Source organism: Pelmatolapia mariae, linkage group LG1, assembly GCF_036321145.2.
Source record: "Pelmatolapia mariae isolate MD_Pm_ZW linkage group LG1, Pm_UMD_F_2, whole genome shotgun sequence".
Lineage (NCBI taxonomy): Eukaryota > Metazoa > Chordata > Actinopteri > Cichliformes > Cichlidae > Pelmatolapia > Pelmatolapia mariae.
The window spans coordinates 3,053,865-3,066,900 of NC_086227.1; the positions used below are offsets into that span (position 1 = coordinate 3,053,865).

At 40.2% G+C, this 13,036-nt stretch overlaps 1 protein-coding gene across 2 annotated transcripts in view; it reads left to right on the forward strand.

Moving 5' to 3' along the window:
• LOC134624915 (SH3 and multiple ankyrin repeat domains protein 2-like) overlaps positions 1 to 13,036 on the forward strand; it is a 299,782-nt gene that overhangs the window by 129,878 nt on the left and 156,868 nt on the right. For both annotated transcript variants that reach the window (XM_063470103.1, XM_063470113.1), the window contains exon 9: positions 5,846 to 5,923. In XM_063470103.1, the coding sequence (XP_063326173.1) occupies positions 5,846 to 5,923 (78 nt within the window). The remainder of the gene's footprint in view (positions 1 to 5,845; positions 5,924 to 13,036) is intronic.

Consider the following 13,036-nt stretch of genomic DNA (forward strand, 5'->3'; position numbering starts at 1 on the left):
AGCCATTCATGTTACCCGAATCCTCAAATCAATTCCTTTCTAATTATATCCTTCCATCTGTTTTGTTACCACATTATTTTCATCTTCCTCTGTCTCTTCGTCACGTCTCCACAGCTAGCAGCAGACTCATGTGACAGTGAGGCCTGGTTACTAGCTGTTGCCGGTACTAATGTTCTGACAGCTAACATGTTGGTCTATTATTAGTTTCTTTTTATTGTTTTCTCTCAGCTTTTCAGCTCCACTTTTTCGCCACTTCTTCCACACTAAACTTTTTCTACAAGCTGCATGAGCACACAGCAAAGGTAGGGGAGAGACCAGTCGCTGAGAGATTTGTTTGGCCAATCCAGTGTCAGTAATGAAAATGAACAAATGGGATGCCGTCAGTGCTTGTGCACCCAGTACGCAGCTCAAACCATGCCTGGTCTATAACATATTGGATAATTCAAGAGGCACCAACTCCACCAAATTAGCAAAGGTGAGGAAGCAAATTTTCTACACTGCTCTTTGCACCCAAAGGTCTGCTAAGCAGACCTTTTTTAAAAAGTCCTTGTGCTTGTAAAATTATATTTATCTTCAGTATTCACTCACGTAAAATTTACATCCTGGATATATGAAGAATTTGAAAGGACACTGCAGTTAAAAGGACATTTGATCCTCTCAGTGTGTACCAGAGGACTCAGTCTGACTACCTGTTGAAGGTGCTAACACAGCTGCTGTAGCCCCACTCTTGTAGGCTCATTTTAGCTTTTGAAAATATTACATACCAGCAATACTAGCTAGCTGCCATTTTTAGTAAGCTCATGTGCTCTTTATAAATAAAACTTCAAACACCTCAAATTGTTAAAACCACCAACAAGCCCTTTACACTGACATCATTTTGGAGCAATGGCTACAAACTACAGCCTTTAAAATAATGATTAAAATGCTGTCTCATCATTTCAGATGTTACCACATAGCTTTTCTGCAGGAGTTGAAAGAACTGTGATAAAATTATTAAAATGATGTCACTTACACTTTCTTGTATTATCGCTCTGCCAAGATAACATGATTTAGAGATAACATGATTTATCTTGTTGAACTTCGTCTGGAAACATTCAGGCCTCTTCAAAATATGTTTAAATTCATCATTATTGAATCGAAACGATGAATAGGATTGAAGCACTACTGAACGCCGAGCCATCAAAGGGTTGGTGAAATACCACGAGTAGGGTAAAGTTTTGTAGCTGTACCTACACCCAGTGAACTGTTTTATTAGAAATTTGTAGAAATTCTGTAGAGTCTGTGTGCATAATGTTTCTGGATATTGTGATGTATATATGTATAATATATAATGTATAATCATTTTCTGAGATCATAACACAAGTTGCATTATTAAATCACTGATGATATTTTCATTGATTGTTTTAAATAAACTTGTGTGTGTAGGTTTGTTTGTGGATGCCACCTTGGACTCCCCCGGGGGATGAGGGCACACTCACATCTCTTCTGGTGTTACACCTTTGGCAGATGATTCAGCCTTTTGGCACCTGGCACACACATAAGAAAACCAGCAACCTGGACTTTATTCTCCTTTAAGTCACAGTTACAATAATTCCTAGAGACCTGGATAAAATTATTAAGACGGATGTCTGTAGCTTGGACAGCTTGGACATTTACGTGTTTCAGGAGTTATATTAAAGTTATTGATACAAATGAATTTTTGCTTTCATTTTGCATTATTTTGTGAATACCAGAAGGTTGCTGGTTGTTGAAAAGAGATCAAATCACTACAGTCATACAAATTTGAACATGCAGACGAGGTAAACCGATTTTGGTCACTAAAGAGCTTAAAAATATCTGAAATGTTTCTTCCCCTGAAAACTGAAACGCCAAACTTACTTAGTTACGTAGCACATAACACATTATCCTCCTAAGACCTGAACTCTTGTTTATTGTTTGCATTATTTGCATTAACTTCTGTAAGGTATTTTGGCTTAATTGCATCTGACAAATTTAAAAAATCATCACCTTTGAACAGAAAGTCTTTTTTTTTTGAGGACAGCATAAAGTTGCTGATGATGTACTTTAATAAGCAAAGTATAGTTGTTGCATGGAAGATGTAAAACAGCTTTTTCTCTGTGCCAGGATTAAGCTATTTTTCAAAGGAAATTATCATGTGCATTACTCCACAGCTGCTGATGAATAAAAGCATAATTTCAACCGTGCAAAGTACACAATGGAACGATACATGTCAGATGCAGAGGTGGCAAAAGTACTTACATGCTTACTTAAGCAGAAGTACAGACATCTGTGTTGAAAAATACTCCAGTAAAAACTGAAGTGCTGAATCAATTTCTTTACTCGTGTAAAAGTGCAAAAGTAAAGGCTAAGAAAGTAAAAAGTAGTTCCTTGAAGGATGTTTCTACCATCGACTTTTATGCAAAAGTAACTGAACCTTGTGCTATATTAAACATGATTATAAAATACTATTAGTACAACAACTATTTTCTGTTGCCTGCATTGTAGAGAGTAAAATGAGCACCGCACATTCAGCAGGTGGTGGGACCGTAGTATTGGTTGTAGTGGTTCAGTGTGGGGAAAAGAATCAGAGCTCTTCAGCTCTTCAGTAGATTTTCTTAGTGTACAGGCTGTGATCAGCTGACCTGCTCCTCTCTGTGTATTTAGACAACTGAATTCAACAAGATGTAAGCAGATGTTTCATGTTTGAAGCAGGTGTTTCACAGCTGTCTTGGCTGATTTCCATTTCCTACACTAACAGTATACTTTTGATTTTGTCTTTATACTAGACACTATACAAATGTTACAACAGTGGAAATTAGTAAATTAGTCTAAGTGTCATCAACTTAAATGCAAATTATTCTTCTACATTTGATGTAACCAAACGCTGACCATGAGCGTCACAGCCACCGTGCACCTGTCCAACACAGAGCCTCATCAAGTAAGGTTAAGGTTTACTTATTTATATAGCACATTTTAAAACAACAGGGTTGATCAAAGTGCTTAACAATCAGCAAAAAACCAGCGAGACATTAAAAGGCAATGGTATACGGTATTTGACAGGGAGCCAGTGTAAATTAGCTAGAACTGGAGTGATGTGATCATACTTTCTAGAACCTGTTAGAAGGCGTGCAGCAGCATTTTGAACTAACTGCAGACGGTAGAGAGAAGAGAGACTGAGGCGCAGGTATAAAGAGTTACAGTAGTCCAGTCTAGAGGTGATAAATGCATGAATAAGTTTTTCAAGTACTTTCAAAGGAAGATAGGGCTTCGCCTTTGATATCAAACGTAACTGGTAGAAGCTATTTTTTACCACTGAGGACACTTGTTTCTCTCATTTAAGAGAGCTATCCAAAAGCACTCCGAGGTTTCTTACCATGTGAGAGAGATGGCTGGCAAGAGGGCCAAGGGTGTCTGTTCACTGACCCAAATGTCTATCAAAGACTATTACTTCAATTTTATTAAGTATGCCGATGGTGGGCTCGTCTCTGATGGAGATGGGGCAGCGTACAGGCGGAGGTAGAGAACTCGCCCCACTGGTGCTTAAAAAATAACCTTAAGCAGAATGTCCTTAAAACAAAAGAATTATGGCCTTCTGAAAGCACAGACAGGTCCACTCCCCCCTCATTATAAACGAGAACGGGTGGAATCTGTCTCCACCTTCAGGTTCTCCTTCTTCTTCTGGACACCCACATCTCCACTGATCTCACCTTGACACACAACACCATCACCATGGTAAAGAAGGCCCAGCATTGGCTGCACTTCCTTCCTGAGGAAGAAAAACCTGGACCGGAAGCTGCTGTTGGCCTTCTACCGCTCCTCAGTGGAGAGCGTGTTCTCCTGCTGACTGGGTGTTTGGTACACACTACTGAGAACAGGAAGGCTACGCAGAGGCTAATTAGCACCTCCCAAAAAATCATTGGCTGCCACCCCTGGAGGCCATTGCCAATCCTTGCATCTCAGGAGAACCAGGGCGTTCATACGTGGCCACTTGCACCCCGCCCACCACCTGTTTGACCCGCTGCCCTCTACTCAGCACCTCAGGTTAATCAGGTTCCACACCTCCAGACTTACAAACAGCTTCTTCCCCTGGGCCATTTGAACTGTTAACATAAACTGAAGCCATGGTCTGAGTCACCTGAATTACTCACACACGGACGCTATGCAGACCAAGTCTTTTCTTTGCACTACTTCCAATCACTTTGCAACTATTTTGTACTCTAATGTGTGGCTCTCTCTTATTTTGGTATATATTTCTCCTGTTTGCTATTTATTTTAAGTATTTGTACTTTGTTACTTGAATTGAGAAGGAAGAGTAGAATCACCATTGTCAGAAAACAAATTCTGTATTCCTAACTCGGTTTTTTGGTTTACTTATTTCTCTTTTTAAACCGCAGTTGATGTTTTTTTTGCTTGAGGGTCCTGCACGGTATCTCTGCTGTCCCTGCTGTCTCTGTTCTGGACACAGATCTATGATGTCATTCCTGAGATCTGCTGAAGCCACTCGGACAGTTTAATGGTCACTTTAGTGTGGGTAACACTGTAGCCTTCACCTTCCACATCTTCTCGAGCTCTTCTTCTCTTGGTAGTTCTTAAGCTTCTCACGTTCCCTCTTCCTGATGATGCTAAGTGCTGACAGACAGAAAGAGAGAGAGCAATTGTTATTTGATTCTTTTGGTCGTCTCTCTATTTGTCGATGACAATAAAAATAAAGAATATTTCAGTCTCATCTCCAAAAACTGGGGATCTGGAAAAATAAAGATTGATAACATCTTTAGTGTCTGTGAAGCAGAGGGGGGTCATTTGGATCAATCTTTTTTTGGACTGTGATGCTGTGCATCATAAGTTTGTATTAATTGTCACTGCTGCTCGAGAGATGGATAGAACAGGTTCCAGTGCATAAATGAAAGCCTAAAACCTAAGTGAGAATTCACCTTCATCTTCCTCACATAACAGGCGATGCAGAGTAGAAATCCATCGGTAGTTGAAGTTTCCATGGCATCCAAACTGCAACAAACGGGATTAGCTCAGAATTATTGACTTTCGACGTGACCTTTCTCACCATCCCTCTGCCTCTCCAGTCCCTACATCTGCTTTGTTCCTTGCTTCTGGTTGTCTTCTGATAGCCCTGCTTTCCTTCACAGCTCTAAAATGCACCACACGAACAGCTACATGTAAATTCAGCTTATATAGATGATGTCGTGGGGTTACTACACACCAGATGGAAATGAGTAAAAATAGAACTCGTGCATGTCTTAAAATAAGAGGCTAAATGTCTAATCAGAGAAATATTTGTAATGCCGACTTTACAGTACAGATTATGCTTCTGTATCAGTATCTGTGTGACTGATTTTTCAACTCTCAATAGCTTATTGTGGATCTAAAAAAAGTATTTATATTCATGTGTGTGTGCTCAGTGCATGCGTGGTTGAGCACTTTGTGGGCGATTTGTGCAGCAGATTCAAACCCCTCAGCACTCTCCATCTCTGTTCTTCTCTCTCTCTTCCTCTCTCTTTTTGTTTTTCCATCTCTCTCTCTCACCCTCACTCCCTCTTTCTCTTTGAGTGGAGCAATAGAGACACTGAAGCTCCATTCCTGATAGGTATTAGATGTTCTTTTTCTTCTTTCCTCCTGTATATCCCTGTGCAAGTGCCGGCATGCTCAGTCATTGATCAGGTCTTGCTCTATGCTTTTGGAAAATTCTGCTGATGTTACTGGAAGCTTAACCATCATCTTCTTTTTTTTCTTTTTTTTTGAGCAAAAGTAGGAGACTTTAAGGGTTCCAGTCTTGTCTTAGGGATGTTGTCAGCTGCTTCATTTGAGTGATTTTTCTCTTTTTCTTCCACAGGATAACTGTGCCAGAGTGCTGCTAGTTCGTGGAGCTGACAAGGAAGTAAAGAACTACAACAGCCAGAGTCCTTTTCAGGTAGTGTAAAAAAAAATCTTCAGTAGTGTTTGTGTGTAAGTGATTATGGAAGATTGATTCCAGCTTTCAGCCTAGGGAAACCGTCTTCAGAAGCAGCACTTTTTTTTTCATCCCATTTGTTACCATGGCAACGGTGCAAAACGGTCAAGGTCAGTTGCAACCAGGGATGTAAATAGCTTTCTTGACAATATTCCATTTTTTGGGATTAAACATTGTTAGGACAGAGCACAAACGAAACTCAGCATGCAGTGTAAAGTTTAGTTTCTTTTCTTTAAACTTGTAACTTCCACCAGGTCACCAGCAAACTCCTGGGTAGGCTTTACTATTAAACTGCATTTTAGCTGCGCATTAAAGGAAATTAGCATCGTTTCAGAAATTTTAAAATGTTACTCTTCATGCATTTTGGCCCTCTTCTCTTATTAGATTGCTATTTTCTTTTTTATTTCGTATATGTGAATATTACAGATAACCCTAACCCTAAACAGATCTCTGGCAACCTGGTGTATGTTACTAGGTTAACCGGAGATCTTTAAATGTAATATGAAAATTATCTTTAACAACAGCGAGCTCTGTCTGTGTTCCTCCAACTTATCCCTCAGTTTGTTCAATCAGTCACAAATCTAAAACATTTAATCCCTTAATTTTCTCAAGACAGATGAAATGATTATCCTCCATAACATGGAGTGTATGTGCACAACGGCTTGAGCTGGTATTCAAGCGCATGTGTACTTGTATGTTTCTGCTTGCAGTGTTTGAAGTGTATATGCCTTAGCAAGCAAATCCATAAAAAATCCCAAGAAGCAGTAAGAGTTGTCTAACTGGTATGTTTGACTCATAACCTACGCCCGAGTTATAAAATAGCCATATTCAGGCAGGCGTTTGTGAAAGGCAGTCCCACAGGGTCCTCAGCTGTCCTCCAAAGCCACTCCAGTGGAGCGCTTTATTAGCGTGAGCACTTCAGAGGCAATGAGGCTGAGCCGAATGAAGTTTTTAGTCAGAGTTTGAGCTATCAGCTAAGGAGCTTAGTTTGTAGCCTAGATTCTGGATTTAGCTGTGTTGCTGTTAATATGCAGTTTTTTTCTCTATCTTTGTGATGCATTTTTTGTTTGTGTCTGCTTGTTTGTGTTGTTCATGTTGAAACAAACATGTAGAAAGCCCTCATCCTGTGAGGAGATGTGGTACGGTACAGGCAGGCAATAAATTGGCTGCATGACTTGAATAAATATGTTTTCGTGGACAAAGTATCCTAACTTTGAAGATGGCCTAGAGTTCCACTGAAAGTGATGATTTTGATTTTTTATGCCGGCAAAAACACCGAGTGAAGCTGTGTGTCTGAGCAGTGTCACAAACATGTGGTCTAGACTGTTTTGTCCATATTTGTGCTGTCGTTGCTTCTTTGCTTAGCTTTTTGCTGCAGAGAAGAAAGAAGTCATAAAATAAACTTTGTTTTTTAGTGTTTAAAACAATAAAATGGCCCACTGCAGCCATGGTCTGACTTTTTTTGGTTTGTTTTTTTTCCTTTAATGGGTGGTTTTGTGTTTCTTCCTCTTTGTAGTGAATCCTGCTCGGGTTGTGCATTGGTTCCCACAATCCTTCTGTCTGCATAGCCAAAGAGTTATGCAAATGGTCACCAACATAAGACCATAAATCCTGCATTAGTGCGCTTAGAATTTCAGGCACAAGATAAACATGGAGTAATACGGAGTTTGAAGCATTACTAGATGTGAAAACTCTCTGACTTATATAACTCTGTTATGACAAGGCAGGCTTTTTTTATTTGTTTGCTAAGAATATGTATTTAGCCAACACTCACTATCTCAATCAGATTACCTCTTGTGCTGTAGCTTGTGCTTTTCCTTTTTCAAGAACCTTCGAAATAGCAACCCATAGAGTATTTCCACTCAAATGGAGTCTGTTTTTCACACAATGCTCCGTCTGCATCTAATCACTAAGAGAACATCAACAATAGTCAGTATGGTAATATACTGGAGGCAGACAATATAAGAATTTAGCACAAAAACTAAAGAAATAGCATTTAGTTGATTTTTTTCTTTGTTTGAACACTTTGGAGATGGTACTGGATCTCTCTCCAAATAACAATGCTGCAACATGAAGTTGTTCTGTGGCACGGGCCCTATCCAGATCAGTCAAGCGTGGCGTGCTTGGAGCAGACACCAACTGACCGCTGTAGCAGGGTCTGTGCTCACAGGTTCTAATCAGGCACCTGAGTGTGTGCACCTGGGCACCAGAAGCTCCAAACAAGAGTCCGTAGCAGAATAAACTTTTTGGCATTGGCAAGTTTTCCATGGGCGCAAACCACACACCTAACTCTGCTGCTCAACCAACAAATATGTTTTCCTCACAAAGGTGGAAAGGGAAAGTAAACACACATTTTAGTAGGTATAGGGTTTATTTTCAAAAAGGATTTACTTATCCTTTTTGTTAAATTTATCACATAATCACAGTACAGTTTGACTGTTTGGAGATTTTTTTCCTTTCCTTTTGTCTTTTGAGAAGATGAACCAATGGATCTGTCAGCTTACATTAAAACTGGCCAGCCAGGTACTTACTTGGGGAAAATCTGTGTGTGTGTGGGGGGGGGGGGGGGGGGGTTTACAGAGCTGAGTGCAAAAACGGGAAAAGCAAGCGGCCACATCTTAGTAGTTATTATATAAGTTTAATCCTTAATTCAATTCATACCTGTGATTATAAAAACATTACCTCACTTATAGTTGTGATTAATTGTGTAGTAGGCTGTTTCTCTCTGCTGTGTGTTGGACATTTTAACATGGAGCTCTGTAGGGGTGACTCAGAGGTGAAGCAAGCCTCACATGGCCATCCAAGGCACTGCAGTTTTTGGCACATGCCTTAGTTTTTCTCGAGGTCACTGGTTGCTGTTGGAGACTGACTACACCAATGCTTAGCCTTGGACAGTATTTTCTACCAGCATCATCCAATCAAATATTGCCTAACTCGGGTTACAGCTAGACTGTTTGGAAAATCTATGCCAAACACCGAAGTTGATCCTGAGAAATATATGTGCGGAAAAAAAACCCTAAAACTAAATATTTGGGGTTTGCACAGTGACATGAGCTGTTCTCAGCATTAGCCAATACATCAGACAAACCTCTTGTGTAGCTAATACACTAAGTCTCATTTGATTGTATTTGGTGACTTAAACTTTGTTTAATAGCAGCATGATATCATGCTTCCTCAGCTGTCAGGTTTCGGTGTAATTCCTTCAGAGCTCAAGAGCTAGAATTTATTCTGTAGCTTTCCAGCAGATATCAGGAAAACATACAGGCAGAAATCTGTTGTAAAAGCAGTTTCTCTTCTGACAGCAGGCTTAACAGTAAAACAACAAGCAGCCACTAGACATGTTGGACTCTCACTTGTTGTCAAGTGGAAAAAATTCACTCTCTTGCTCTTACTATCTTTATCATTATTGCACTCTCCACCTACACATGAAGCCAAGAGCTAAATCAAACAAGTTTATGCTTGTTTTCTGGCCAGCAGACATCTGGGAAACTGAAGGAGAAATATTAGTACATCAGAGGCATAAAGCAACATCGCATTAACTATAGCACATGACCTCGGGAAACAAAAAGCAGGTCAAACTTATTACAAGCACAAAACTATATGATAAGAGTTCTAAAACGTACGTGGGCACCTAAAGTCTCATGTGTTTAAATGGGCATTAATCTGCAGCTGTAGCGTCCTGATTACGTCCTGGGTGTAGCTCAGGAGGTAGAGCACCTGTGTAGACCCAATGGCTGCTTCTGGAGTGTCGGTGTGGCTGTCCCAGAAGCGTCCACATTGCAGTTCCTCTAAGGGTCACGAGCCAAAAGTACGTCGATACCCATCCATCCATTTTCCACTTATCCAGTTCAGGGTCGCGGGGGGCTGGAGCATATCCCACATGCTATATAGTGAGAGGTGTGGTGCTCCCTGAATAGGTTGCTAGTCACCATAGACGTCCGTAGGAAAATGTCCACCTTTGTAGCATTAAAGGTCATATTTACAACCTGGCATTTATGCGTAGTTCTTGGATAAACTATTTGGATGCTGTAATAAGGGGTACAGACAGCCCAAGAGTTCAGCAAAATTCTGGTATCTAATTAGTCTGTTACTTAGCACTAATTAGCAGGTATGTGTTTGGCTCAGAGTCAGAGGTCATCCTTTCCTGCCTCTTTTATGAAGCTAACTTTGGCCTTCAATACAGTAGTTAAGTCATTATCACAGACTGTGTAAAATATGGATGTAGACAAACAGTGTTGGGAAGGTTACTTTTAAAATGTATTCCACTACAAATTACAGATTACATGCCCCAAAATGTATTTTGTAATGTTTTCCGTTACATTACTCAATGAGAGTAACGTATTCTGAATACTTTGGATTACTTAATATTTTGTCATGCCTTTTACAACTACATGAATGTACTATTGCTGTGTGATTTATTACTATTACTGAAGGTTACTCGCCATACCAATACCAACTAGATGTTTAAATCTTAATATAAATGAGTAACAGTAGGTGGACATTAGGTAAGGCTGCACTTTTTGCAGCGATCTCGTATAGAAAACTATTATATAAAACAGGTCCGCGGCTCCGAACCGTAGTAAAGGGACCTCTGGCTAATACGTCGGGTTCATGTCGGGCTCGTAGCCGAAAACTAGCTTTACTTTGTTGTCTGGGTCAAGTTTGCTAGCCAGAGACAGAGAGAGGCGTTGAAAGGCTGCTCCAACGGGACTTATTGTTTCGGAGGAAAACACGAACACGGTGTACAGTCGAGTCTTAATAGCTTACTTACAACTGGGCTTATCAGGCTGCAGTGGTTATTATTATATTTACATGCTTCCAGCTCCCGTTTCTGCTCGGTGACAGCTCGTACTTTTCCACTCTCCTTTTTCTCCCTCCTCGCGCTCACAGACACATAACGGGTATGGCAGTCCATTCTCCCTGCAGCACGGACTACACAGCCCATCGGGCTACATTCTTCAGAGCTATGCCTGTAACACTCTGCCTATTGCCTTCATATTAAATCATTTTTTGAATAATAATTTTTCACGTGATTATGCGGCTGCAAGTAGAGGTGACATGGGCCGCGAGATTGAGACACAGGCATTAGAGCCTCTTAATGAGTATTTTGTTTGGGTTTCCACCGGCGTGGAATTATCAAAAATAGAGAGGGCATAGCCTAACATATGAAACAGGAAAATACCGCCGTGTAATCCCTTTATTTCAACAAAGTAACTGTATTCTGAATACCACCTTTTTAAACGGCAACTGTAACGGAATACAGTTACTCATATTTTGTATTTTAAATACGTAACGCAGTACATGTATCCCGTTACTGCCCAACACTGTAGACAGCAAAGTCCTGTTGCGTAGAATCAAGCTGATGTCAAACGCTGACATTTTCACTGGAAAAAAAACATTACTTTTGTATGCTATACGTGCATCTCACTAGGGAGGCCTGTTTGTCAATTCAGCAAAGGGATGTGCTTGAAAACATCATCATTAGGTGCCAAATTAACAACTGGAAAGTGCAAGTGTTAATAAATACTGATTGCTATAGTTGAATGAGGCATGCTTATGTTGTGCCTCTGCTGCTGCTGCATGTGCTCCTAATTTGAACACTGTGTGGGTGTTCTGTGGTCGTGCCATTTGATAATATCATTTGTCAGTTCTCTGTGTGTGTGTGTGTGTCTGTGTGTGCAAGCAAACAACAAAAAGAGTAACATTTTGACACAGCAGTGACACAGAAAGTTCCTGGCATCCTCTTTGAGGTCGTTTCTAGATAGAAGGCTTTAAAAGAGATTCAGATTTATGGTCTTCATTTACCACTGTCCTCTATCAGCTGTCCTCTGTCCCGTGTTCTTCCTCTAATTCTTCTTTTTGAGTCCTCATACCATATTTCTGTCTCTTCAATCTGACCTGTGCCCAGCTGTAACCTTTTCAGGCCCTCTGTAAAACCTCATTTCTTTTACCTTTTCATTTTCTTCACATTCGTTATCTTTCCCCTCTTCACTCCTTATTATTTTCAGTCTATTTTGTATGCCCTTCCTCCTCACCCATTTCCTGTTCACCATGCCCCCACACATTCTCTTATGCTCCCTTCGCCCCTTAGCACAGACCGTAGAGCACACATGCTTTTATGACCTCTGCTGTAAATTATAGCTACCATTTACTATAAGAATATAATGGGATTGCACATGCTCTGATGGAGGCCACTGTGACAAAACCTTTTTCGCATTTGTTGACATGTCCTGAATGATTTGGTGAAACAGAGTTGTCGTCTTATTCCTGAAAGTTTGTGTATGTGCTGCCTTTTTAAACTGGCATTACTGGAATTTGGTTTACAGCCAGATGAATGAATACATTGGGAAGATTCATGCTTTCATTTAGCAAGAATCATAAACACCTTCTTGCCTTCCTTTGGGTGCAATTTGCCCGGTTTGATGGATAATCATGACATGATGGTTACTGATATCAACAGTTATCAGTTTTCATAACAGTATTAACTAAAAATTGCAATTAGATGATAACATTTCAAGCGCTGTATGTTCCTCTGTGGGAATTAATAGCAAAATCATGACATTATATGTATTTGTGCGTGTGTGCGTGCGTGCGTGTGCGCGCGTGTGTGTGTGTGATGTAATTTGTATTAGTTCTCAGTGGAAAAGCTCAATAAACTCAGTGTATACTGCCTAACACACCAAAAGCACTCAGTTTGAGGGTGGGTGAGTAGAGTGGAAGCAGCTAACGAGCCTGATATTACCCTTAGAGTAGATCAAAAACAGTGCTAACGAGAGTGAAGATTAGACAGAAATGTAACTATAAATTAATGTTGCTGTTTATCTGCTGGATGCATGAAAGTAAATCTATCAAAACTTGAAATCACCTGCAGCTCTCAGGCTAAGTAAACCATTCTATCCTTTTAACCACCATGAGCTGTGTTTCATGTGTACCTTATACTTATGTTTGAATATGGATTTAATGTGTTAGTTAGCTGAACTAATAGCAACACTGAATAAAGCCGGTCTAGCTATTGTCCGTGTTTTATGTGAAGCTTATCTAATCCTGCTGAACTACATGGTTTTATCATCTGTA